At 38.2% G+C, this 26,253-nt stretch overlaps 1 protein-coding gene across 2 annotated transcripts in view; it reads left to right on the plus strand.

Annotated features, from left to right (window-relative positions):
- slc4a11 (solute carrier family 4 member 11) overlaps window positions 1-26,253 on the plus strand; it is a 72,974-nt gene that overhangs the window by 23,775 nt on the left and 22,946 nt on the right. Inside the window, exons 3-8 of one of the 2 annotated variants that reach the window (XM_085391930.1) lie at window positions 1,750-1,866; window positions 9,362-9,405; window positions 13,769-13,997; window positions 21,559-21,640; window positions 23,128-23,251; window positions 25,280-25,489. In XM_085391930.1, the coding sequence (XP_085248056.1) occupies window positions 1,750-1,866; window positions 9,362-9,405; window positions 13,769-13,997; window positions 21,559-21,640; window positions 23,128-23,251; window positions 25,280-25,489 (806 nt within the window). The remainder of the gene's footprint in view (window positions 1-1,749; window positions 1,867-9,361; window positions 9,406-13,768; window positions 13,998-21,558; window positions 21,641-23,127; window positions 23,252-25,279; window positions 25,490-26,253) is intronic. The other variant, XM_085391931.1, reaches the window with a different exon arrangement.

Here is a 26,253-nt window from a genome sequence, read left to right on the forward strand (position 1 = left end):
ATGTTGTATTCACCGATCAAAGTTCTGCAGGGCAGCATAGCTTTACATTTAGGAAGCAGTGATTCGTTTATTTCAATCATAGTTTATTTATTTTTAATACAAGAAGCTCTAATTGTGACGTTTTGCATACTTGGAGTTCTAGTTATATGTTATATAAAGATAAATTACATGATTGCTACATGGAGAGATTGGAATATTTTTCATGCATTAGTTTATAAATAAGTTTTAATACATTTCCCTAAAATTAATGCCATTCCTTTTTTTTAACCCTCTAATTTAGTGCTTGCAGTTTAGCAGTTGCTTCTCTCCTCCAAGGTGATTTGAAAGTCAGAGCCCAGCTGGTAAGTCTGAGGCACAGAGGGATGCAGGGAAGGCAACTACACAGTGAAGTTCAAATAATGTCAAATGCTGAGGGTTGATCCTGATGCAAGACAAACTGAATGAACTGAAATTTGGGGCTCCTCACGTATAAGGTCAGCAGATAAAGAGCAAGTGAGATATTGTTCTTGTCGCATCAAGCCGATCGCTGGATGATATTTGGGAGCCCACCAGTTACTGGAGCTTTGGATTTAAGGGGGCCGCTGTCTCGGGAAGAGGGAAAGGAATGAGTCATCCAAACAAGCTCCAGGCTCAGTCCTGTGATGCTTTCCAACATGCAAAGTCCTGACCGTTACACACCAAAACCCTGCGAAAAACAGCGTTTACCTGCTGATTCATAAAAGACTCGTCATGTCTCACTTGTCTAACAGCTTAATTTTCTTAATATTCTTCGACAATTTGTGGCATTTTTAGGTTTTTAGGCATAAAGGACCGCTGCTTGCAGCTATTTGTGCGTTACACTAATTGAAAGCACCTTTTAGTAGTTGTTGCTGCTTCCATTGACATTAAAACACTACTCTTATGTATTCATATGAACAGGAGAGGAATCGTAAGCTGAAAAAACAAATTTCAGCTTTTGCACCTTAAAGGGCACATCCTGTACACTGGTTTTGTTTGACTAAGTCTGGATATTTTGGACATTGTCCATCCGAAAATGGTTAGATTCATCTCTTAATGTACACCGACACAAATTTTAGGTCCATAGTTTGCCTATTTTAAAAGATGTAGAGGAAGGAGAAGTATTTGGTATTTAGACTGATAGTATGTATACATGTCAGTGTTTTAAGGTGTATATTACACCTTAAAACACTGACATGTATACGACTAGTTATGTCTAATAATATCTAGACATAACTTTTTTTTCCTGTTTTTCACTTGAACACACTGTCATTCTCAACCATATCATCTGACAATGAAAGAGACTGTCTGGAAGAAAGAAGCTCTCTAGTCATACTTCAGGTGACACTTGAGCAATATTTTCTTATAATTTTCAGGGTTTTTGTTTTAAGCAGCAGATGTTTATTACAGTCTGGATGGTTCACTGACTGTCAGATGAGTTTTCACAGAGAAGCATAATTGCTGTAATAATTTCCTGTCACTGTCTAAAGCTTTACCTTTTTTGAGTGATTTTTGGACTAGATTTATTTTGTGAAAAACTTCACTCAGAAATTTTATTTATTCCTTTCACATTCTTTTATTTATTCCTCATTTTGAAAGTGTGCCATAAACATCTACAAAGCACTAAAATAAATTTGACTGTTGGATTTTGTGACTTTGGCTGAGGATAACAACAATAATTAAAGTCAGTTTGCTACCCTGCCTGGTAGCCGGTGAAGTCCAGGAGGTGACCCTGTGCTGTTGTGTCCCCAGAGCAGCGGGAGGTGGAGCAGGAGGAGGGCAGCGAGGGCCGAGAGGAGGGACAAGATTCGCCGATCGCCTGCGGAGATGACATCCACCTCTATGACAACCAGATCAGCCCTGGGCCAGGTCAGTACAGAGAGAGAGAGAGGGAAAGAAAGTGAGAGGGCAGCAGGGGTTAGAGTATGCAGTCTGGACAAGGAGGAAGAAAAATAAACTTGATGAAGCCACTGATAAGGATTTTTAAGTGAGTTGGAAATTAAAGGCAATAGACTCCATAAATAAAAATAATTCTTTGGTTTTATAGAAAAGCTGAAAGCTTGATCTGTTGTTTAATCTGTAAAACAAACTGTTAGAAAGAAAATGCTAAAGATTAACTTAAACCTCATCAAATATTAATTTAACACTTTTGTTAGGTTTAAACAATACTGTACATATAAGATTCGAATATACTGAACCCACAGGCAAATCCCAGGATAATCTGCAGTCCCCTGCAATAGTTTCTGCTCGTGTTCAGCTGAGCTTTCTCTTTTAGTTTTGCAGCCATTAGTTTACTTTTGGTTTCTTTGTCACTCACATCAACATCATTACCAGCTGCAACAAGCATCATGTTTTAGAAAAAAAGCTGTGTGCCCTTTTACCAGCACCAGATAGCAAAAAAACAGAGTCGGAGACCACCTTCTAAAAACATAGTGGCACAACTAACAGCAGCTAAAGTGAGTCTTATCGCAATCATGACACGTGCTAAACTGGCCGGACACATGAATCTATGTGAATGCCAATATGTTGTTGAAGTTGTTAGTAAGTTGATATGGATACAGGTGGACATACAGGTAGAAAATGAGAGACAATTAAGCTTCATAAGGGTTAACATCTTGTCTCACTGACTAATGTTGTTTATACAGTCACCAGCATCAAACTCATTCTGAATCTGGTGCTGTCAAACTTTGCCTAGGGCTTGAAAATGCTACATGCATAAGGAATTACATCCATAAACTGTCAGATACAGAGTACATACATATATAATACATGTTATCTATTAGCATTTTATGACAAGGAACATTTTTTTCATCTTTTAAGCTAAACATTTACATGAAAGTTGAAGTTTACATGAAATAAATAAACTTGGATAGGTGGGTTTTTTTTAAAGGAGACCACTGTCTTCCAGTCAGCATAATCATAATCAATACAGCATCATATAGGAAGGAAGAAAAAGAAAACCTGTTGAATAAAGCCGCGTGAGAAACATTTCAATAATTTCTGTGGAGTTCTGGTGGGCGCTGCCCTTCCACAGACCGGTGGCATGATGGTGTTGACTTGATGGACGGCTACTCAGCTGCAGGTGCAGATGATTTTGACCCCATCACCACAATCCCGGTGGGTCAACCCAGGTTATTGTTGCCATGGTAACAGTCCCAGGTGCACCATAGGGAGAGGAGGAAAGACAGAGATGCCCATTTGCTTTGAATGTGACAGGTGACCATGCCACTTAGGCTGGGTCTCCATACATAGTAACACTTAAGGCATCTGACAAGAGGGCTGTAGTGGTGCAAGCTGGGGACAAGTTAGAAAAACAAAACGGCTGTGATAATGCTCTTCTTCACGTTGAACAGCTTGTACTTATGTCGGGCCTAAAATAAAAGCATAAAATGCCTCATTTTTACTCACCTCAATTATCGGTTTTGTATCTGTCTATACGCCAGTGTGACAGTCAGTTCCAGACTAATGAACTATCAGGATGAACAAAACAGGAAGCATTTATGGAATTGATTGAAAAAAATTTACTTTATATCCAGTGTCTTCAGTAAATTATAAAACTGCTGACAGCCTTCCCAAACATCCAAGAATTATTGCAAGGGGGTAGATGCTACAGTTAAGTATAGGTAAGTCTATGGAAGGGTAGGATGAATTGATATAATCTCAAGTTATGTAATTGTCTTCCTGTTCATCCTTAATCTCAGTGAGTATGTTCACATCCTGAGCTCCAGTGATTTGTGTAATATTCCTCTCTCTCTATACAGCTGTAATATGTTGAAATCTCGCTGCTGTCAAAATTCTCACCTGCAGGTGCAGAATGTTTGTCATGCACAGCAGTTCCTGCTCACAGATTTTCAGTGCATTACTCATTGACAGCACAGCTGAATGCTGATTAGAGTGTTTTGTTTTCGTTCCTGGCTGCCCCCAGCCTCACAAGTGTAGCTGTCACATACATTTGATCCCAGTATCATTAGTTGTTTGCATCTTATTTTTGCTTTTAATTTGTGTCACAAATTATCACAGACCACTGTGGAATATGTCCACCATGTCAAATTAATCTAAGACTAAGACTTTTAATCACATCCTGTCTGCCTGAATAAGCAGTGGTTTGGAAAAGCAAATAACTCAGTGATTACGTCATACCAAGAGACAGCAGCTCCTATCTTAATCTAATTTTAAAAACATCTGTCTGTTTAATTAATTCATGAGAAAATGTTTGTTTCAAATGTATCTTTCCAGCCCGTTTTCTAGGACAGCATTCAATTGTGTGTAACTCCACCATATTCACCATTATGTTTTTATATATATTTAACTAGACCGTTTCTACCTTCCTACCAATCAGTCTTTAGACCAGATGAGATGAGCAGCAGAAAGCAGTATAATGAGCATGAAAGTCAGAAAGAAAGTTGGATGTGGCAGCACAATGAATTAAGCAGAGGATCTTGATCTTGGAGAGTGGGGTTTAAATTCCATGTGAGGCCAAAGGTCAACAATGAAAAAGTCCTCTTATTTTTAGGTGTATTAAGCACGGGCACAGGCATGTGCTGTGCTTAATCTCAAAAGAGCAAGAGCTGCAGGAGGAGGGGTTTCTATTTTCATTTTTATTTCCCCTTTCTTGATTCATGCCTGGTTTCAGAATATTACTGACAAACGTGGCCTTTATCAGTAAAACCCTTTATCAGTTCTGAGGTTTTACATACCAAGACATAAGACAAATAACCCGTTTCTTAAAATTACATAAATAAAACGTCAAATGAATAACAAAACGTGACATATTACACTGTGTCATTATTTATTTAGCAAAAATTAAGCCAAAATACAGAAAATGTGTAGTGAGCCAGGTGCTGATATTTGATGGCACTCGAATTAATCAGCAGCAGCAGTGACCGCCTCTATAAAGACGTTTTGGCAGTTTGCACTTCTGGAGTATTCAAATGTGCATTTATACAAAACCAAGAAAGAAAGATATCACCAACTAAAACAAATGTTCTCAAATGAAAAACATTCAAGACAGCTGCTGATCTTCCCAGAACTGGATGTCCAAGCAAACCCACTCCAAGGTCAGACAACGCTCAGTGAAACTGCAAACACTGAAGTTATCTACAAGCATCTGGTGGATGGGGTTTGGGTTTGTTTTGCAGCCACAGGGCCTGAGCACCTTGAGTCCACCAAGAAGAACTCTGTATACCAAAGCATTGCAGAGCTAAAGGTTGACCAAATTGGGTCAATCAGCGGGACAGTGACCCAAGCACAGCACCAAATCTACAACAGAACGGGTGTGCAGAGATCTGTGTATAAATAATAATGTCTGCAAACTTCAAAAAACTGAAGCAGGAAGGGTGGGTTAAACTTGCTTCATGACTTTGCAGAGACCGATAGTCACACAGAAAACCATTACTTCAAGTTATTGCTGTTAAAGGTGGTTCTACAAGTTGTTTCATTTTCTTCAATTCATAGTTTTTGCAAAACGAAACAAAAAAACCCAAACAACAGCTGACATTGTGTGCTGTTGTTTCTAATACTGATTCCTGGTAATGAATGTCCTGATATGGTAAAAAGAGAGTGCACTTTCTGTCGGTTCTGAGGTACTATTATTCCTCCTTGTACTACAAACTGAATGATCCGCTCCATTATCTCTAATGTAAGATAAGGGGCCAAATTCCACAGACTCCCTTTTCATTGAAAAAGTAGAGTAAGGTTTAAACGAAGTTTAGCTAAAACAAATAAATAGATTTAGAAGTTTGAGTGTCTGAGTTTTTGAAAATAGGTGGGTGTTTTCAAAAGTTAGTCTTTTTTTTTCTTGTACAAAAAGTGATTCTTTACTGAGCAGTGCCTCAGGGAGAGTAAACCAAAGAGGGACTCGTCAATCTGTCAGTAGATTCAAGTTGGTTTAAGAATTCGGGTGATCCTGTGGCTTTGTGTCAAGCCCACATTATAAATATGTCCAGTACCTTGGTTTCATCATCTGTAAGTTGTGACTTATTGCTAATTAGGAAATGCTGGCACGCTAAACTGGAACAATAAACAAGAAAAACCTATTATAGATCTGCTGTGCCATTATTGTGACTTTAGCATATAGCTACAGCCCCCCAGTGAGAATAGAGTGTTAGTGGTGTTAGTTATCTGCCCAGTCTGTCAGTATACACTGTCACTGAAAGTATCTGAAGAAGGCTCACTGTCTCAACGTGGCTGTAGCAACATCAAAAAAGGTGACTGATGGTGGTTATTGAAGGGAATATTAAAGATATGAAAATGAAGAGGTTACCAGTACTGTTGTATCACAGTAATACAGACTTGTTTGTTTGTCTCCTTCTGTTATTATATCACTTTGACATGATCTCATCCATTCTTCTCTCTTTGTCATAAAGCTGTCAAATTCCCTCCATAAATACAATTGATATCTTGATTATACATTTTTCAGCCAGCGCTGGGCTCAGTTCCATTTCACTTCAATCAATTTGGCTGAATGCTGATGTGGAAAAGTCACGAGGAAGGACAGCAGTCTTTGACGCTGGAAAAGACATTTTGGTTTTTACCAAGGTCCTGACTTGACCTTGATAACCTGGAGCGAAGTTAGTTTCATGAATGTATGATGAGTGTGGAGAGGGGATTGACAAAAATACTTTTTTTTCCCCCCTCTTTTCTTTTTACTATAAAGATTTGACTATTTATGGATGAGATATCTGCAAAAAGAGTCCAGAGGTAATGCTATGTTTTCTAACTTGGGTATAGACTGTCTTAAGGTAGTCAGTCTAATCTTTTTATAGTTAATACTTTTATACAGAAGTAATAGTGCAACTTCTTTTAAGACCTGGGTAGGAATTGGACATTTTCATGAAAAAAAACCCTAAGAAAAAAACCTTTGGGGTGTGTGATAAACAGAAAGAGTAAAACCTGCCTGAGACGCTGACTCATGTGGTATTAACAGTAATGACATACATGCAAGAACATTAGTTTTCTTAGGTTAATGTTTAAGGCGTCGTTTTAGGTTTATATTATTTTTCAGTTTTTTTTCAGGTATTAAATATAAATACCCGCAACAAAGCCTCTTAAATAGGTACTGGTCATATTTGTTTGAAGGATTATAATTGCTTTTGAAAGGGACTGTTGAATGCCTTTTGAAGCCAACAGCTAAAAATACTGTTGTACCTTTACACTATAATCAAACCTTATTGTCCCACTTGTTTTCCACCTCTTTATTGACTGTCACTGCTTCCATGAGGTTTCTTAAAGGAAACTCTGCGATAAATACATTTTTAGACACTCAACTAAGAGTAACATCTGATACTAATTTCCAGTTTGATGCCAAGTGTTCTTGTTCAAAACTCAAGAAGTTAAATAATGAATATTTTTCATTTTAATCTGTAAGATTGTTGACCTGTGGGTAAAATCTGCCAGATGCAGATGTAATCCATGAATCCTTTTTAGGTTTATAGTTTCATCTGGTGCAAAAACACTGGATGTTTAAGGCAGAGTATGGGAGATCCCCAACCTTAGCCTAAGTACAAGGTTGTTAATCTGGTATCCTCAGTCATAGTGGCACATTGCTCAAATAAAGGACACATTTTAACACTTCTTTTACCTAATCCAAAGAAAATGAAATTCTTCTGAATTACTTTAAGCTATATTGAGACATACAGAGTCCATTAGAAGGAGGTGATCATCGGGGACGAGGTAATCTTAATATGAATATTTGAATATCTCCTTACAGCTACAGCCTGACAGCAATTAGAGCCGGAGCTTCCTCTCCCCTAAGGGAACAGATCAGCCTGGCCGTGTGCTTTTTGATTGTGCGGCTTTGATGAACCAAATCCACTGCACATGACACGTGCCCCCTGCTATAGTCTCATCAGAGACAGAAAGGCAGGGGTTGGGGCTCTTTTTTTTCCTACACTGCCTGCAGGGTTTTTGTGGCAAGGTGTTTGGTGTTTCGATCAAAGCCCCTCACCCTTTTCTGCAGACTCACACTCAAACGCGTTCACTCGTCGCAGGATTATTTATAATATCCTGGCACTTTCCTAAGGCTTATTGGCTTGTCAAAGTGTATGTGCGCGCGTGTGTGTCGGGGGGGTGTTCTTGCTTCTTTGTTGCTGGAGGGAGGAGTTAAAGCACTGATTGATTTCCAGACCGAGTCGACAGTATGTATCACGTGGAGCAGAGGAGGAAAGCCCATGGTAACCTAATAATGTTGTCCCCACAGTAAACGGCGATAACCGTGTTATGTATCTGTGGTGGCGGACTGTTTTATGAGAGTCAGCAGGGTACTGACAGTCTGCTAGTTAAGGGACGGGAGTGTGTTGAAAACCACATTCCCTCCGTTTGTCCCTATATTGTTTTCTAACATAAAAGGTTTTTCCCCTCTTCCCAACACTGGGAAAATCCAAACCTTTGTACTTTATCTGAGCTCTTGCCTTAGCTCCACATGCGCATATTAAAGCCTTATCAGAAGAGAATTTTCAATCCTTATTCAATGAGAGCATTTAAAGACATGCCTCTTGACATTTTCATCACTTTTAGAAAAAAGGGGTCTCAGGCTGTTTTTCTTCGAGTGGCTGTTACTTGTGATTTCAGAATTAATGCCTGTCCTGAAAATACAGAACATTATAATGACCATATTGGTGTTAAAACTTTAACATAGTCTATTCAAACGAAGGAAATGTTGATATTTAGTGGCCCAGGAGTTTAAGACACTGAACACGAAATGGTTCAAAACAAAGTCTGCTTTCATGTTCTGTAATTCTTCATCACTCAATGTCTCATCTTCTGTTTCACCTTTGCTGTCAGTTCTGTAATTTCTTAGTTTTTTTTTTTTTTTAACCTCCTAGGACCTGGCGTCCACATATGTGGACATCACATTTTGGGTTATTTAGACTAAAATACTCAACTTTGCTCTACATGGGCCTGATATCCTCTTACAAAGACATTATACTGCTACTGTTCTATCAAAATTTTAAACAAATATCCTCATATGTGGCTCTTATTTTTCTTAAAAACAAAAATAAGGTAAAAAAAAAATCTGGTAATTCTTTGTTTTTACATTCATCGGACCCCAATCAGCCCAAATATCAAAGAGAAATTAAAAATGCATGCCATGTAAGAGTTCAGGTCTTAGGAGGTTAAGTATATAAAGTAAAATAATTTGCTAGAACTACATAATGTTGGCTCTAATCTTTTAAAGCAGTTTGCGTTTTCATTTTTCATTTGTGATGATCAATTGCAGAGTGCACTTATGGGTTCAAGCCCTTTGAGCAGATATATATGTGTTCACCCTTATTGTGGATAAATCTGTTTAATATAAACACATGTCAAGTCTTTATTGATGTACACTTTGAGTGTCTAATTATATCGCTTTTTATTTCTTTCTCAGAAACTGACGATTCTGGTTGTGTGTTACTCAATACATCAAGAAGGGTAAGGATGGATGTTTATCAACTAGAATTCTGATATTACTGTTTATTTATTATATCTATTTGACCTTTTTAACCATCTGTCAGGGCTGCAGAGTATAGCGTCAGAGGCAGATTAAACCCGGAGCAAGTCACCAGCCGATCACACGTCTAACGTAGAGAGTCAATCTGTCATGCTTACATCCACACCTATGTTAAATTCACCAGTTGATTTAATCTACATGTCTTTGGACTGAGAGAGGAAGCTGAAGCATCCAGAGAAAATACTTGCAGAGACGAGGAGAGCATGCAAGCCCTGCACAGAAAGGCCCCAAAATGACCAGAAGATTCAAACTGAGAAAGTTCTTGTTCTGAAGCAACAGAACTTCCAGTTCTTTTTCCAGTTAAGGGCTCAGTAATTTAGCAGTACGGGTCAGCAACATATAATGCACCCAGTGCTTTTATCAAGAAAGAAAAACAAATATGATCTAAAATTTTAAGCCTAGTGTATGTAGACCTCTATGAATATACACAGGACCAAAATCTCAGTTGTCAAACTGAATGAGGAACAACTGAAGAAGGCATTTGAAATACCTGCTTACCCACTGCTGGCTGTGCATAAAGGTACAGAGATGATTTTATATTAAAGTAAGTTTGGGCAGTAAATTAAAGAATAAACAGCTTTTCCTGATTGGTTTAATATTGAGTCTCATTCTATATGGAACCAAAACGTGCTGCGCTTATTTTCCTATGTGTTTTAACAGCCCACAGTTCCACTGAGCACACTCGAAGTACACCAAGATTTGTAAAAACAATCCAATCTGTGTAAGATGTGCTTGATAAATGAATAGCTCTGCTATATTGAATATTTTCTGTAAAACTGCTAGTGTTAATCTTTTCATGCATCTTTACTGCTGGCTCACTCATTTTGTTACGGGTTAGTTTTGGGGTTTTGCTTAGAGAGTCGCAGTGTTATACCTGTACAATAGCTACATGTTGTGATGGGCTAAAGTAAATTATGCAATTATGAATTATTGCAATCATTTCAAACATAAAATAACTGAATAATGCACATATGGATCTTGCAGGAAGGAAATTGCAATTATTATTTGCCGAGGCAGCTCGGGATATTAAGAATTGCTCTCCAGCTATAGAGGGTCTAAATGAAACATCTGTAATGGTTTTATTGTGCTTGATGATCCTGTAGATGTGATGGCTAGCCTGAGGACCTTTGTTTTTACCATTCATCTATTTGTGCGTCATTCTTTTCGAATTCCAGCAAACTTTATTTTTGCACTGGATTAAAGCCAGACGTTTTCATTCATGTGGCATCATGAGCCCTCTTTGTAAAGGACTCAAACCCAAAAACCTTAATTTTATGTTTTGATTAAAAGAATTACCTGATTAATTTTGTTTGTCCCCAGTTAAAAGTTGGCAGCAGTCTTGTTAGTCCATATTTTCATAGCAGGGATCTGTTGTTACATCGACCAGGTCAATACTCGGAGCACGTTTTTGACGTCCTCAAGCCACCCTTGAGTAGTTTTGTGGTGGGACGTTGTGCTTTGTCATGCTGTCATGCTGGGGAGGACCATAGCTGCTGTACAGTGCTGCTGCCATGGGTTGGTGGGTTTGTTCTGAACAATCTGAACAATGGTGGTACATCTTAATATTATTCACATGAATGCTTAGACACAAATTTCAAAGCGGAGAATGATAATCTTCACCAGTTCCCTTCACCAATCAGTTTTGATAAGTTGATGGATTTCTGTTAAAATTATGGGCTGATGAGAACCACACAGTGAATGTAGTAGTAGCAGGATGCAGTTGTGGCACATAGAGTATGTGTACTCATCATGGGCATCAGTGTCATGGTAATTTGTGACTTTTAATGATTTCTTTGAACTGTTCTATTTCCAGGCTGCTGTCAAACAAATCCTTTTTATGTTTGCAAAGAGAAACTACCAGTTGTAGTGAATCATGGTCCCTAACAAGAATTTAATAGTTCTTGGCCTTGTGAAGGTGAGACCTGGAGTAAAACCTTCAGCACTTCTTATTAAAAGATTTAAGTGAGTGTATGTATATATTTGAGTCTGCATGTTTTGACCACATGCAAATTGGATGAAATTTGCATTTTAAAGCTTTTAAAGATGTACGCTGTACAAGCATTCCACCCTGGAAGTAGAACAGTTGAAAGAAATTATTAATCCCCCCCAAATTACTGTGTCATTCGTGCCCATGATAAGTGCATGTAAAGTTTGGACCACAAATGTAGCCTCTTATCGTCGGCATTGTTTTGTGCAGGAGTCCCACAGTTGAGGCACATATGTTACATGTATAAGAAAAATTGTATTTTTACAAAATTTAGGGGAATAAGATTACTATTACTACAGGTTTGTAAATCATTAGTGATGCAGTAAACAAATGTCTCTGTGCCAATTAGGTAAAAGGGTTTAAAGCAACCCCGAGAGGGCATTAGTTTGAACTGGTGACCAAACCTGTCAAGAGTTAGTCTTCCCTGTTATGAGCCTGTCAGAGATTTCGGTTTGTTGTGCCTCATTCCTACCAACAGCTTGCCTGGTTCTTTTCTCTAATCTCCTCATTCTGTATCACAGTTCCGTTTGTTTGCTCTCTCCCTCTGCTTTTTATTAATTTCACATGTTCCCGTCCTTAAGTCCTAGCCAAGAATTTTGTTATGGATCTTTTTTATTTGCAATGGTCCATAAATAGATTTTCATTTATGCTTGTGCTTGCAGGTGGATATTTTTCACTTCCTTCATGAGCAATTTAAAATATAACCTTTGAATTAACACATGAACTACTGGACCACACATTCTGCCCTGTATGACTCGCTTTATAATTTCTTTTAAAAAGTGCAAAATGAACTCTATTTGTTTCTTACTTTTTTTTAATCATTTCATTCGAGTTGCATAAGAGCCCCAGGACCGATGCTTTCTGTGATTGCACAAACAAAGCAAAATCAAATTTATATAGAGAGCTCTTTGCAGAAATACCTATACATCTTTTTTTCTGTAAAGAGCACGGAGACTTTCTGCTTGGTGCTTAAAAGAAACAGCAGGAAATCCACTCATCTTCAGAATTTCTGTCAATCACACAATCAATGACTGGTGGGTGTCTGGGCTCTTAATGGAGCTGTGTTGGTTTCTTTGTCCAGTCGTCTCCCTTGAGCTGAATCGTGGACAGCACTAGTACAGTTTTGATAAAATTTTGATTGTTGGCAGTGTTCTGCTATTTTGAAGAGCTCAGAAGGATTTAAGGCAATAAACTCAAACCTATTAGGGTTCTTTTATATTTGACTGCAATCCAAAAAGTCAGTAAGATCTTACATCTGCCCTCATTCTGAAATAGGTAAGAAATGTGATCTAATTCTAAAATAAATTGGGGTTCAGCAGTTTGTCTTTAAAGTAACAGTTTGTAACAGTTTTATAGTTATACAGTTTTGTTTTTTAACAACTAAAATCACCTTAAAGGCTTATTTATTGTATTCTTGATTGTCAAAAATGTAATTTGATAAACATTAGATATTATATCTAGAAATTTAATTTCTTTATATCTTAAGATATTAAATAAAAAAAAAAAAAAAATATATATATATATATATAGATATAGATATAGATAGATATAGATATATAGATATAGATAGATATAGATATATAGATATAGATATAGATATATAGATATAGATATAGATATATAGATATAGAGATAGATATATAGAGATAGATAGATAGATATAGATAGATAGATATAGATATATAGAGATATAGATAGATAGATATAGATATATAGATAGATATAGATATATAGATAGATATAGATATCTAGAGAGATAGATATCTAGAGAGATAGATATCTAGATAGATATCTATAGATAGAGATAGAGATATATAGATATAGATAGAGATAGAGATATAGAGATAGAGATAGAGATATATAGATAGAGAGATATATATATATATATATATATATATATATATATATATATATATATATATATATATATATATATATATATATAAATAAAAAAAAAATATAAACGCTTAGCTCAGTTTTATAGCCAGGGTTTACCCTGATATTCAGTTTACCTTGACAATTTTCAAGCTTTCTTGGTAAAGTGTACTCACATAATTTGTGGTTAGATGCTATATAAATAAAGTTGAAACTGAAAATTGCCTTAGAGAATAAACCCTGCCATATAAACATTAAAACTAAATCTAGTTTTTTTCCTTTGGGTACAATTCTGCAGAAACTAGGCTAGATGCATTTTGACACTGTTTTCTTCTCTTTTATAATTGAACTTATTTGCATTCTCAACACGGGATCTCGTTTAAAACTATTTCAGACTTGAAATAATTATTGTTTTTCCACAGTATGTGAAGCTGATGAATTTTGAGGAGGAGGTTCGGGCACACCGTGACCTGGATGGCTTCCTGGCGAGGGCCAGCATCTTGCTGGATGAGACAGCCGCGTCCCTGGACGATGTTCTGAAGAGAATGTTGCACCACGTGGGCCAGGACAGCCATGCTTTAGAGCCCGGGTGCAACTTCGAGGAGGTGATGAGCATGCTTTTCACAGATGCAGGAGCACAGGAGGTCAACGGTGAGCAAGGATTCTGTCGACATGCATGTAAACACAGTCATATGTTGTCTAATTTGTTTTGAGATACAGTTGATACAGAGATATGCTAACCACAAGATGGAGAAGTACAATGCATTATCTGTGCCTAACCACAATCAGACCAGGACCCATAGCATCTGACACTTGACCTAAAAACATCTGACGTCTGCACATGTCATCGCCTACCTAAAATTAAATAAATAAATAATCCGTACCTCAGGCTCTGCAGCAGAATTGTCAGATAGACTTGAGAATGGTTCAAGGAGCTTTGAATACCCAAAGGAACGTTTTTGATCTTTGTACCAAGGATGCCAATTTGACCCACAGCTTTTTTTAGGTGGACAAAAATAGCACTCAGCGTGGCGAAAAGTGGATGTTTTACACTTCAACACACCACCATATACTGCACACACAGACACCAATGTTCCTTTTTATTTTTAGGTAGTTTAGCTTTATCGTTTTTACTTTTTTGTGCAATTTAAAGCAGGCGTTCGCTTTTTTTCCCTCCTGAATATTAAAGCAATTAAATATTAAAGGGAAGGCTACAGTTTCGAAGTGCAGAATTAATTGGGGAAGCAAAAGCAAAAAAGTAACAGCTTTATTAAGTCTCACATACATTTAAACATTTTTTTTTCTATTTTGACCTGAAACTATGTTCAGTAACGGTTGTACCTAAAATATTATATTGTAATGCATGAATGCAATTGTAAATGTACCCATGTTTCTAGGTTTGGTGCCCATTTGTCAGCTTACAGATCCCTGTCACATTAGTTTAGTCCCCTCAGCACAGGTCCTCTTGGCTGAGTAGCAAAGCCTCTTGGTTAAGGCGAATCTCTTCAGCCCATTAGAGCAAGAGAAATCCGCCCTCTTACATAATAATATGTAGCTATTGTTGAAGCATTGCTTTCTGCCGCAAGCTGTACAGAACATTCACAAAAGTAATTGTTTGGCAAATGAAACTTTGCTTTCTATCTAGTTAAAGTCGTGAAGAATCGTGGAAAATGGTTTCTTTCAGTACATTCGATTTAATGCCGTGCCGATATAGGAGTAAATATAAGTGGGATTTCACCACTGTAAGAGCATGTGGAGGTAATCATAGTGTAAGGGCTTCCTGTCATGTACTCGGTGTCCAGTGTTTTCCTGTCTGGCTGGGCTGGTGTCTGCAGTTGTTGATGGATAGTCAGAGGTGGGCGGTGTGTGACGCTCACCCTGCAGAGCCGCCTCTGACAGATCCGCAAGGTGATAATTGACTTCTGTCATCGATCACTCACTTAGTTTTTCAAATGGCTTTCCAAGACTCTCAAGCTGTGGTCACTGCAGCTGCGTTTTCACTTTTGCTCTTCAAGAATATCCCACAAAGAGGCTAAGGAAGGTTTTTTCCCTTTTTGTTTCCCTTTTTTTATGGCTGTCATCTTGACAAAAATGATTCCTCTGTAAGTCTGGGCTGTGTGCTTCTAAAATCAATGAAAAAAAATACATAAATGAAGGGATGACATTTTGTTCAAGTGATGCTTGATTGTGAAAACAGAGTAGCAGCAGTCAGTATTACATTCTTTTTTAACTTATTTATGAATTAAACAACGAATAATCAATAATTTCTTTGTTTTATTATGCGACACAAAATACTATTTTAAAAATAGGCTGAAACTCATCACGCAGCAGGGACGCATCAGTTGCAGCAGACAGAATAGGGTAATAATAGACTGAACTGTGGGGGTCATTAATAATAAGCATAGTGAAGCTATTCAGAAAACATTTACACGAAAACTTTACAGAGGCTACTATAATATGCTCAAAGAAGGATGTGAACATACAGAAATGTTCATAATTAGTTTAGTCTTTCAAGTATGCATTACACAATGTTTACCAAGTAGTCTGTGGATTTCACCTCTTTGATTTGGTCGTCCTAATAAATTAATAACAATGGCAGTGGTTCAGCGGTGCATTTCAAACAAAGTTTGAATTTTCACATTGCTGGTAGAATCCCTGAATTCACCAGTGAAACACTCGTGTCAGCGCTGAGGGGAAAAAATATCTCTTGGGAAGGAACAAAGGCTTTTCCTGGGGGAATACATTCATATTGCACGTAAGTATGTTATCAACGGGACATATCTCTTCAGGTATTAATTTCTGCCATATCAAGGTTCCCTCTGCCACAGTGGGGTATTACGGCTGGCGAGCGGACCAGCTCATTTGGAGTGTAATACTGTACAGCTGTGAGATAAAGAGAACAGGGCAAGATTATAACAGGCACCGAAAGAACAGAGAATTACAGAAATGACAAAGATGAAAGCCCACAGAGATAATTAGTCCTGCTCCTACTTGTACAGAGGAGTATTTTTCTTTTTGGAGGCCAACTTGAGCTGTTTTTTGTTTTTTTGCTTTGCTTTTGTCTTGGGATTCAGCGATGGAGAGCGGGATTGTGCAGAGGAATAATGAACAACGCTGACGATGATGCAACGCATGATAATATTACTTCCGCTTTTAATATGTACACCAAAATTTAAAAGTAATGTATAATTTTTTGACAAACTAGGAGTACTTGAAGAACTAAATGATTTTAGGATGCTGACCAAAATGATGATCCGCTACCACAGAATAACTGACAGTGTTTTGTATGATAATGTATAAATATATTTTCCCCTCTTCCTCTGTGATGTTCATAGCCACAGTGCTCTGTGTGCTGCTGATTGTGTGCCCTGTCTGTGATGACTGTAGCATAATTTCTCCCTAAATTGCTGTCACCTTTGATCGATCTTGCTGGCTCTTTACTTGGTCTCGATTTGCATAATCCTCCTGTGTTGCTGTATTTTTTATTTTCTGCCAGTTGAATTTAGACTGCAACATATTTATTATTTTAAGTATGAAAACTTAGGGTAGGTTTCTCTCTTTTGTTTTTGTTTTTTTGTAAGTGCCTTATTTAAATGTATATCTCCATCTGTGTACGCTGTGAGTTTTGTCACACTTAAACTCTTCAGAAATTCAGAAATACTTGACCATCTGTTCAACCAGGAGGGGATTATTACTGCTTGTCTTTTTTTTGTGTGTTTGCAAAGAACATATTTTGCACAGATTCGTGTTTTTAACCTGAGAGTACTGCCATGAATGCTGCTATCTTTTCCTTTGGACTTTGTTTTACCCTTATTATATCACAGCAAGACACATGAGTTTTCATTGTGGCACATTTTTCAGGAAAGATCAGAATACTAATTTGAAACCATTAATTTAACCACTTTACTTATCATGATATATGGTGGCCATACATGCCAGTTTTCTCATCTTGATCTCATCAGTGACGTCTTTGGGCTTCTTGGACCAGCTGAACACACGACCGTTATCGGAGATAAAATCCAATTTTTGTTAATAGCCTGTAGACAGTAATCAAGATGGGATCTCTCTGTGCCTAACAAAGACGAGATTTTCTCTGGAAAATGATATTTAATATGTATGAGGTAAAGGAGGGCAGGAAATGAAGCTTCTGTTCAGTAGAGATATTTATGTGTGTGCCTGCTCGGTAGGAAAGTGTGTGTATGCGTGTCATTTTCTTGATGAAAACTGCTAGCCTGTTGCCCAGAAAAGGTGACTGAACTGACTCTTTGTCTCTCCTCTTGGTTTTTCTTCCTCCTTCTCCCCATGCAGACAAGTCTCAAAGTTTCGTTTTCTTTGATGACGGTAAGCTGTGCTAATTGGATGAAAATGTCAGCATCAGCCGCCGTGAGGCTGCAATCAGTCGTTTGCTCCTGTACCAATCACCATCAGTATTCCGTTTGTGTTCCTCTCCGTGCTCAGGACTGGGTCGATCCACTGAGTCATCAAATGATTAGAGACACCAGCAAGATATCGATGCCTCTTCATTGGCCCCTCAAGTCAACGCTGGGTCCAACCAGCAGTTATCAGTTCTGCGTAAAAAGAAAACTGATAGTTCTGTAAAGTGATCGAATAATTCATACATCTAAATGAGATTTAACCTCCTAGGACCTGGTGTCCACATATGTGGACATCACATTTTGGGTTGTCTAGACCAAAATACTAAATTTTGCTCTACAAGGGCCTGATATCCACTTACGAGGACAATATACTGCCTCTGTTTTATCAAAATTTTAAACTAATATCCTCATATGTGGCTCTCATTTTTCTTCGTACAAAAATCAGGTAAAAATATGCCTAAATATCAAAGAGAAATTAAAAATGCATGCCATGAAAGAGTTTGGGTCTTACGAGGTTAAAGCATAAAATCAAAATAATTAAAATTTTTTAGTTTAGAATAGACATTATGTCCTTGCTAGGAAAAAATGACCTATTTTTCAGAGGTTTTATATTCAGGTATTTTTTTTAAATTAATAAGCTAATTATATAACTAATTATTTTACTGCACATTTAATTTGTTTCTATCCAAAGAAATCACTGCAATTTAAATCTCTCTAAATATGAAGTTTCACTATTGACCCAGTCCTAGTGGCCCCTTCCTCACCATGTGACCATAGCATTTGTGCCTTGTGATTGGCTGTGATGGATACCTATATGTTTTCATCACCTCCTTCATAGTGCCCTTTGCAACATTCACACTCTTTGAAGGAAACCAATCGTTTTCTCTTTATGTGTTAGTGTGTGTGACTGAGGGGTTTTGTGTATGTATGATGCGAGTCTACCAGTGGCTAAGACCACAGTTAATCTTTTAGGCATCGTAGACAGAGGAGGCTTTCTGGAGGTCACCTCTGAGCGTAATGCAAGGAGTCACCTTGCCAAAAGATCTTGTACCGTTTTCAGACATCAACTGGGAAACTAATGAATCGATGCGTTTTTGTACCTGCACATCTCTGCAGATTTTCTGTCACATAAACCGAAAAAAATATGAATATCACATCTTTTTCACTGGTTTAGCATATTTATTGATTCCTCGCTCCCTTATTTATGACAGACGGCTTTATCCTCATGTGATTTGCAGAAATTGCAATCTGTTTTTCTCCCTCCAACCAAACTGTGAATAACACAGTTAAAGAATTCACCAAGAATACAGAAAGATCAAAGGGACCAATCCAGCCATCCGGTCTTGCCTTCCTCATATTTTTTCCTCATTTTCCATTGAAGTTTGTCACATTTGATATGCTGCGTGTAAGAATCAGGTTTTTTTTTCTTCTTTTCTGTGTGGAAATAGAAGTGTTTGCATAGCAAAAGCTGATGAAACCGTGCAGAAATCTTCACATAACTGACAAGTATCAAATGTACATCTCTTAATTAGTCTCTGTCCTGATCATGTCAGCAATCACTCACAAATACTTGTTCTCTTCTTCCTGTCATCACCTGAGCTGGAGACATAAGACACAATTTATTCCCTTGCACTACACTTAATCTTTTTTTTTTTTTTTTTTTTTTTCTGCTTCTACGAGATAATCAACAAACTGAACGAACTATGACATCGCATTTTGCTCCCCATTCATTTTGGTTTGCACTGAGTGACCTGCCGTCGCTTGCCTTTCTGGTCATATTTAATTCTGTGTCACAGTCTTCTGCAAAGGGAGTGCAGTGTACACCTTCTGACTGGCTGTCACTCATTACACAGCTGGTAGTTATTCTAATATATAAACTTTTGCAGATCATCTGATCCAGTAATGACCTAGACTAAGTCATAGATGTTACACAATCTTCTATTTTAATGTGTTTATCATAAAAATGCCTTCTTTAACGCACCTCATTGACCACTTGCATTGCTCATAATTGTATAGAGCTTTTATACTTTTAGCTGTTGTTGCATTTAACTCTAAAGATGACCATTCCTTCTACACTGCAGCAGCCTCTGTTGGAAAAGGCATATGCAGCTAACAAAACAAAACACACTGAAGTGGATGATGTGATATTGAGGCTTGCAGCTAGCAGATTTAGCCATTAGCTTCTCTTCTTTTAGCATGACATTGACAACGTAGTCTGTCGATATAGAGGACAACAGATAACCTCACTACACACATTTACCTCTCTTTCTGTTTTTTCTTGTCTTTTGCTCTTCTGTTACCTCTCTCTTCTTGCTTTTATCCTCATCCCCCTTTCTTTATCTTTTAATCTTTCTTTTGTTCTCTTTCTGTCTCTCTCTCCTCTTCTCATCCCTGACGTCAATGAGAAATTGGATGGTTTTTGATTATTACATGGCTGTCAGGCTTACTGCTATTAATTGAATTGAATCCCAGTCCATCTCCTCTACTTCTCCTTCCCTTTTTCCTCCCTCTGTCTCAAGCTCTTCTTGTCATTTCGTTTAAGTCTTACTTTTTGTATGACTTATTTTTATTCCCTTGGCTTTATTTTTCTCGCTTTCATTTTCTTCTTTCAGAGTTTAATGCCTTCTTGCTGCATGCATCGTCTCTCTTGTTCTCTTTTCTTTCTTTTTTCTCTCTTTGCCCCTTGTTTTTCCTTTTCCTACACCTCTTTCTCGCTCTTCTTCACCACGTGCTGGTTTCATTTTCATCCTTGTCATTCTCTGTCTCTAAAGACTTCTTTCCCCCCTTATTCTTTATCTACATGCGTTCTCTCTCTCTCTCTTTTTGTGTATCTTTCTGCCCCCCCCCCACCCCATTTCTCCCCTCCTGGCTCTCTCACTCCTTGAGCACTGTGATACTGTTGTCATGGTGACGCCCATCATTTTCTGGCATGAATGGAGGATACTTTATTGATGAGACGGCAAGGCAGAGGGAGAGAAAAGAAGAGTGATGGAGAGAAAGACAAAGACAGATGGAATAAGAGAGAGAAAAACCACTGGCAGGGAAAATCAGAATGATATGGAAATGATCGTCCCCGCTGCTTACGATACAAAACATTTCCACCCTGTAATTTTCTCAGTACTAATGAGTTGAAGAGGATGTTGCGAAGCAAAACATACTGAATCTTCTAGAGGGGTTTGGGATATTCGGGGCTGCTGAAGAATGTCCCCCAAAACACTATTATTCATCACTCTCAGCGGGAGACAGCGGAAGGGAGATTCCTCTTATTAGGAAGCAATGAGCTGGCTTCAGCAGTGCCCCCAGTTGCCCATGTTTAATGATTTGTGCTCTGTAAACATGGCAGCATAATGAAATGTTTTTTTTTAATCTGAACATGAGCGTGGTGTTTTCCAAGGTTGGATGGACACCCTTATTAGCTTGTCTTGGTGCACACAGCGCAGCCTGGCGATACTGTCTAAACCAGAAGGCGAGCTTGTTAGACACTTCTGATGTAGACGACACATCGAGAGGTTTGGCGCAGCAGAAAAGGCACAAGATTTCAGTTGAATGTTTTTAGGCTTTTAAATGATGCCTTTTGGGCCATATAAAAAAATGAAATCTAAGCTAATTTGTGTTTTCAAATGCATGAATTTTGTAAACTTAAACAGTAGGTACTCCTATTAATGTGGTGACGCGTTTTTATAGAGTTTAACACTGTTACAGTCAGCTACTCTTAAGGGTTGACATGGATTTCTAAGACGCGCACACACAGGAGTTAAACACTTTTCAGGGGGGCTTCGAGTATGTGACACTTGATCTCAGATCATTTGTTTGACTTCTGACTTTTTGGTCTGCAGTTCACCTGCTTTCAGAGACGATCCAGGGAGTTACAGCAACCGCCACAGGGGTCCAGTACCAGCAGTCCTGGCTTTGCATCCTGTAAGCAAAATATATGTGTGTATGTACATGTGTGTGAGGGAGCCGAGAGAAAGAGTTGTATTTATAATAATGTGTTATAAGATGCTTTCTCTTATTACTCATTTATGCTTTTATGTAGTTATAAATTGATTATTTTTAACATTCACGCTCATCATCACTATAGATTATAGGTGTATTTTATGTTACATACATTACTACTCACATTGAAAACAAGATTTTGATTTTAGCATATTACAATAAGTGCTGAATACAGCTGCCGCGGTATGGTGTCCTTCATAGAGAATGAAGTCACCCTACCTGTGTTGCAACACAGCCTTCTCTGCTCTGTCCTATAGTCGATTATCTGACTGAATGTGCAAGTTAGTAAATTACTTGCACTTACTTCCCTACCTTTCAAATTGGTGGTCATCTCCACGCTGAAGAAGCAGAGAACAATCGCAAAGTGCGCTCTGGAGCATTCAGTCACTGCAGGTGGATATTTTTTTCTTCTCGTGTCATGTTAACAGGCTTCCTGGTGGTAAACGTAATGCAAAGGAAAGGATGACATCATCACCAAATCAAGTACAACTGAAATAATATATAATCTCTTTTTTAAAAAATGTATCCAGGGTCAGCTGTGCATAAATGTCAATAATACAAACGAGTAACAAATCAGGGGGAAAAAAGTATAAATGAACAAACGGCGAAACACAGAAATGCAGATGCTTCCACGTGTGTGCCGCTTGTTATAATTAGGCAGTTAATATCCAATCATTCTCTGTTGCAGGTCTAAAAATGCTAAAGCATATTCTGATTTTGTATCAAGATGCCAAGAGGAAAAGATCTAAGAGACTTTGAAAGTGTGTTCATTTTGGGGGGAACAGATGGCAGGAGTTTCAGTAACAAAGACTGTTCAATTGGCTAGTGTTTTACTGGGACTAGTGACTCAAGTGACATTTGGATTTAGATCTGTGAAAAAGACATTCGTAAGGATGGAAGGAAGAAGTAACCTCAGGCGACTGAGACTAGGATTGAGAGGTGAAAATTTAGTAAGGTAGGGATCTTGGGAACTAGGTGGCGTTTTCACTGGTGTGGTTTGTATACTTTCCTTCTTAGAGGAAAGGGGGCAAGTAAAATAAACAGAAATGCAAAGTTTTGAGTGATACCCGTCATATTATGATCAAACATTACCACATGGGAGTGCCATATTTGAGGATGATAAGCCAGGAAGCATCACTGAGTGGTTTTCTGAGCATGGAAATTATATGAATCTTTAAAAAGCCTTTTTACACTGACCATGTTTAAATATGCATGACGTGATATTTAAATATTATGTATGTATGTTCACATGCATTCCTATAATGTGAATGCAAGCTCACCTGGCATATTTGAATATTGTCTAAGTGTTGCTGTCGAGAAAGAGGTTAATCTATGGAAATGAAGGGCGCTGGCGGTGAAGTGAGGTGTTGACATTTATAAAACCTCCTTCTTTTCCCTCTGTGCTCCAGCTGCAACGTGAAGCATCTCCAGAAACGTCATGTGTGCATCTCCCGCCTGGAGAGGCCACAAAACTGGGGGGAGAACTGCTGCGAGGTCCGCTATGTCATCCTGATACTGGCCCCTCTCAAAATGGTAACTAACCCACAGGCATAGGGAATGATACATGAGATTTATGTCTTCGCTGGTTAGTCACTTGTTAATTAGTTCCTATTTCATTTATTCATTTTGATTATTTCATTTCATGTTCACTTGTAGCCCAGTGTGATTTAACAAAATATTTTTCCTGGTAATTAAAAATCTGTTTTATTGTTCTGCTCTTGCAAAATCACTTATTGTGAGCTGCCCGTCAACCTGTTCATTTAGGTTAAAAAAATAATTCAAAGCAAATTCATTTTTGAATAAAATTATAAAATCAGTATAATTCTTATCTTTATTGTTTGTTTGTTTGTTTTTTGTACAAAAAATGCACAGATTGGCTTTAAAGGATTTTCTGCTATTTTAATTCAAAATGCAAAGCAGAAGAAACCACAAATCTATTATATTATTATATAATGTTACATAATTGTAGCACCACAAATTAAATATTGGTTAGGCCGCATGATGTTTAGGGTCTATATGGTTGTTATTTGTGAAGATATAATCTGTCTATTTCTGCGTTATATACATATATTTAGATATGTATCTGAAAATACCTGAAACACTGACAGATATGATGTCAGAACTGCTAAATGGCCAAATTGACTCCTGAACTGAAATCGGTTCAAGGGCCTCTCTGTTGCTGAACTTTTCGGGTCACTGTTGTGTTTGTGTTTGCTGTTTTTCTTCAGCTCTGAAGAGCTTCTGGAGAGACACATATCCTGTAATGTCCCTCCCTCCCATCAAAACCATGAACTCTTTCTCCTTCCCATCAACCCACTCATCCCTTCTGTCCTCCACTGCTTCATCCTCAGCTTTCGACTCGCATACACACACTTCACTCCCTCCTTCAGTTGACTCTGATTGTTGCCCCAAACCAGGTGAAAACCCTCGACTTCCCAACCCCCATCCTGCTGGGAAGAAGAGAGATTTCATGCTTTCCTCACTTTTACTTTGGTATCCTCCCAAGTATGTAATTTTCACCACTGGGTAGGTGGTCAGTCGAGGAAGAGGAAACCTGGTTATCGGTTATGCTTCAGCTTGTTGCATTATGTTTTCTGTATATTTGCTTGTTTCTATCTCTTTTCCCATGAACCCTCATTTATGTTTATTTCTTTCAGTGGTGCCTACAGCACCCTCCTCGCCAGTCTTATTGGCAGCAATCAGAACCACTAATGGTATTTTCAGAGACATTAATCTAAGCCCCAAGTAAACATAAAGCATTATTATGCCTCAATTATCCTTGATGGTGAATGCTTCTCAGAGAAAAATCTTTGAAGGGGCATGATGGTAATGATGATAGAAATTCCTTTGGTTGGCAAATGTATGTGATCTAGCATGTGTAAGAATGGACCGTTTCCATCAACCACCATTTACAGAGCTGTCTAGAAACTGTTTCCCCCTGTTTTTCCTTCCTCTCTTTAACCAGACTGAATATGGTATAAAGACATGACCCTTGTTTAAAAAAAAGTTCTGTTTTCATTAACTGTTTCATGTAATGTTACCCTCAAAGAAACTCCTCTAGCTTTTTGCCTGTCTGACATGCTGCCCTCTGAGTTTTATGTTGGCAGCAGGGTGCTCATCAATTTCTACAAGCACATTTTTCCAGTTGGCATGGGCAAACTATTGACCTTAAATACTTAAATATGTTTTGCAATTAAAAAGTATTTCTTTAGTATGAAAAAGTCTCTCCTTTGTAAAAGAGATTTTGAAGTTTTGTATATCTGCAGTGCATCACAGAAAAACATATCAATAACACCTCTGCAGCTGGTATTAATTCTAATATTTGGTATGTCGCAAACACAGTTTTAAAATAATCTAGTTAAAGACAGTATGCACCCACCCCTCGCCCACCTTTGCCTTTCTATTTACCTATATATTTTTTTAAAACAGGCAGTTACACATGTAGTGATTGATCGGTATACAAACAACTGTATAGAACAAACGGATGATCAGCAAAGAAATGTAGGAGGTATTCGTGATTTACATTTTGTATCACTTTGCATTTTTTTTTTTTTTTTGTAGAAAAGTACCAAGACGGCGATGGAGCTGGGTCGCACATTCGCCACCCTCTTCTCTGACATCTCCTTCAGGCAGAAGCTCCTGGAGACAAAGACACAGGAGGAGTTTAAGGAAGCGTTGGTGTTCCAGAGGCACCAGCTCACGGCAGCCAACCAGAAGCCAACGGCTCTGGGGAAGGAGGAGACTGACCCTCGCAGTCATAAACCCCTCAAGGTCAGCAAGGAAAATCTATGAGTGTGCGAGTGTGTGTCAGTGCTGGGTGATTAGACACGTTTCCGCACATTTTGAAGTGATGTGAAGGCATTATGAGTCGTGCTTGGTGCCCTGAAATGGTGCCTGTGATTGGTTAGAACTTGTGATGATGTTATATTTGAGGTCTTCTTCCTTTCCTCCGTTTGCCTCATCCCCCCTTACCTTTCGCTTATTTCTTGATCATCTCACATCCTTATGATTGTGTATAGAACAGAGAACTGCGCACATACAGTACAATTATTATTATTTTTATTTCTTTTGTATTTCTTTCTTTCTCTCCCTTCGTCAACCTTCAGCACCATTTCCTCCTCCCCCTTCACTCCTCCTCTCCTCCTCGCTCGACTGGCTTGACTCTTCAATCTTTTCTCTCCCCCTAATCAATCAGCATCAACTCCTGCCAGGCCTCCTCAGTGGGTAAATGACCTTACATCTCTCACAGTCCTGTCAGAACTCCCCACGCCTTAGTTACATGTGCATGTGCTCGCCGGCACACACACACACCTCCAGAGGGGCTCTGCTCAATGCCACGGACCGACATCTCTTCCTAATGTTGCCACTGGCATGCCACAGCTCCTAGACATTTCCCCTTGTTTTTTTTGTTTGTTTTTTATACAGCAAAGGATTTTGTTAGGTGTTTATCCCAGGGCTTGAAAGGCTCAGTGCCACTCAGAGACAGAGGGCTATATGGGGAAAGACAGATGGAGTGAAAAGGGAAAAAAGTGATG

The sequence above is a fragment of the Rhamphochromis longiceps genome, linkage group LG19, assembly GCF_057381845.1.
Source record: "Rhamphochromis longiceps isolate RC_006_pf linkage group LG19, R_longiceps_female_GT1.1, whole genome shotgun sequence".
Lineage (NCBI taxonomy): Eukaryota > Metazoa > Chordata > Actinopteri > Cichliformes > Cichlidae > Rhamphochromis > Rhamphochromis longiceps.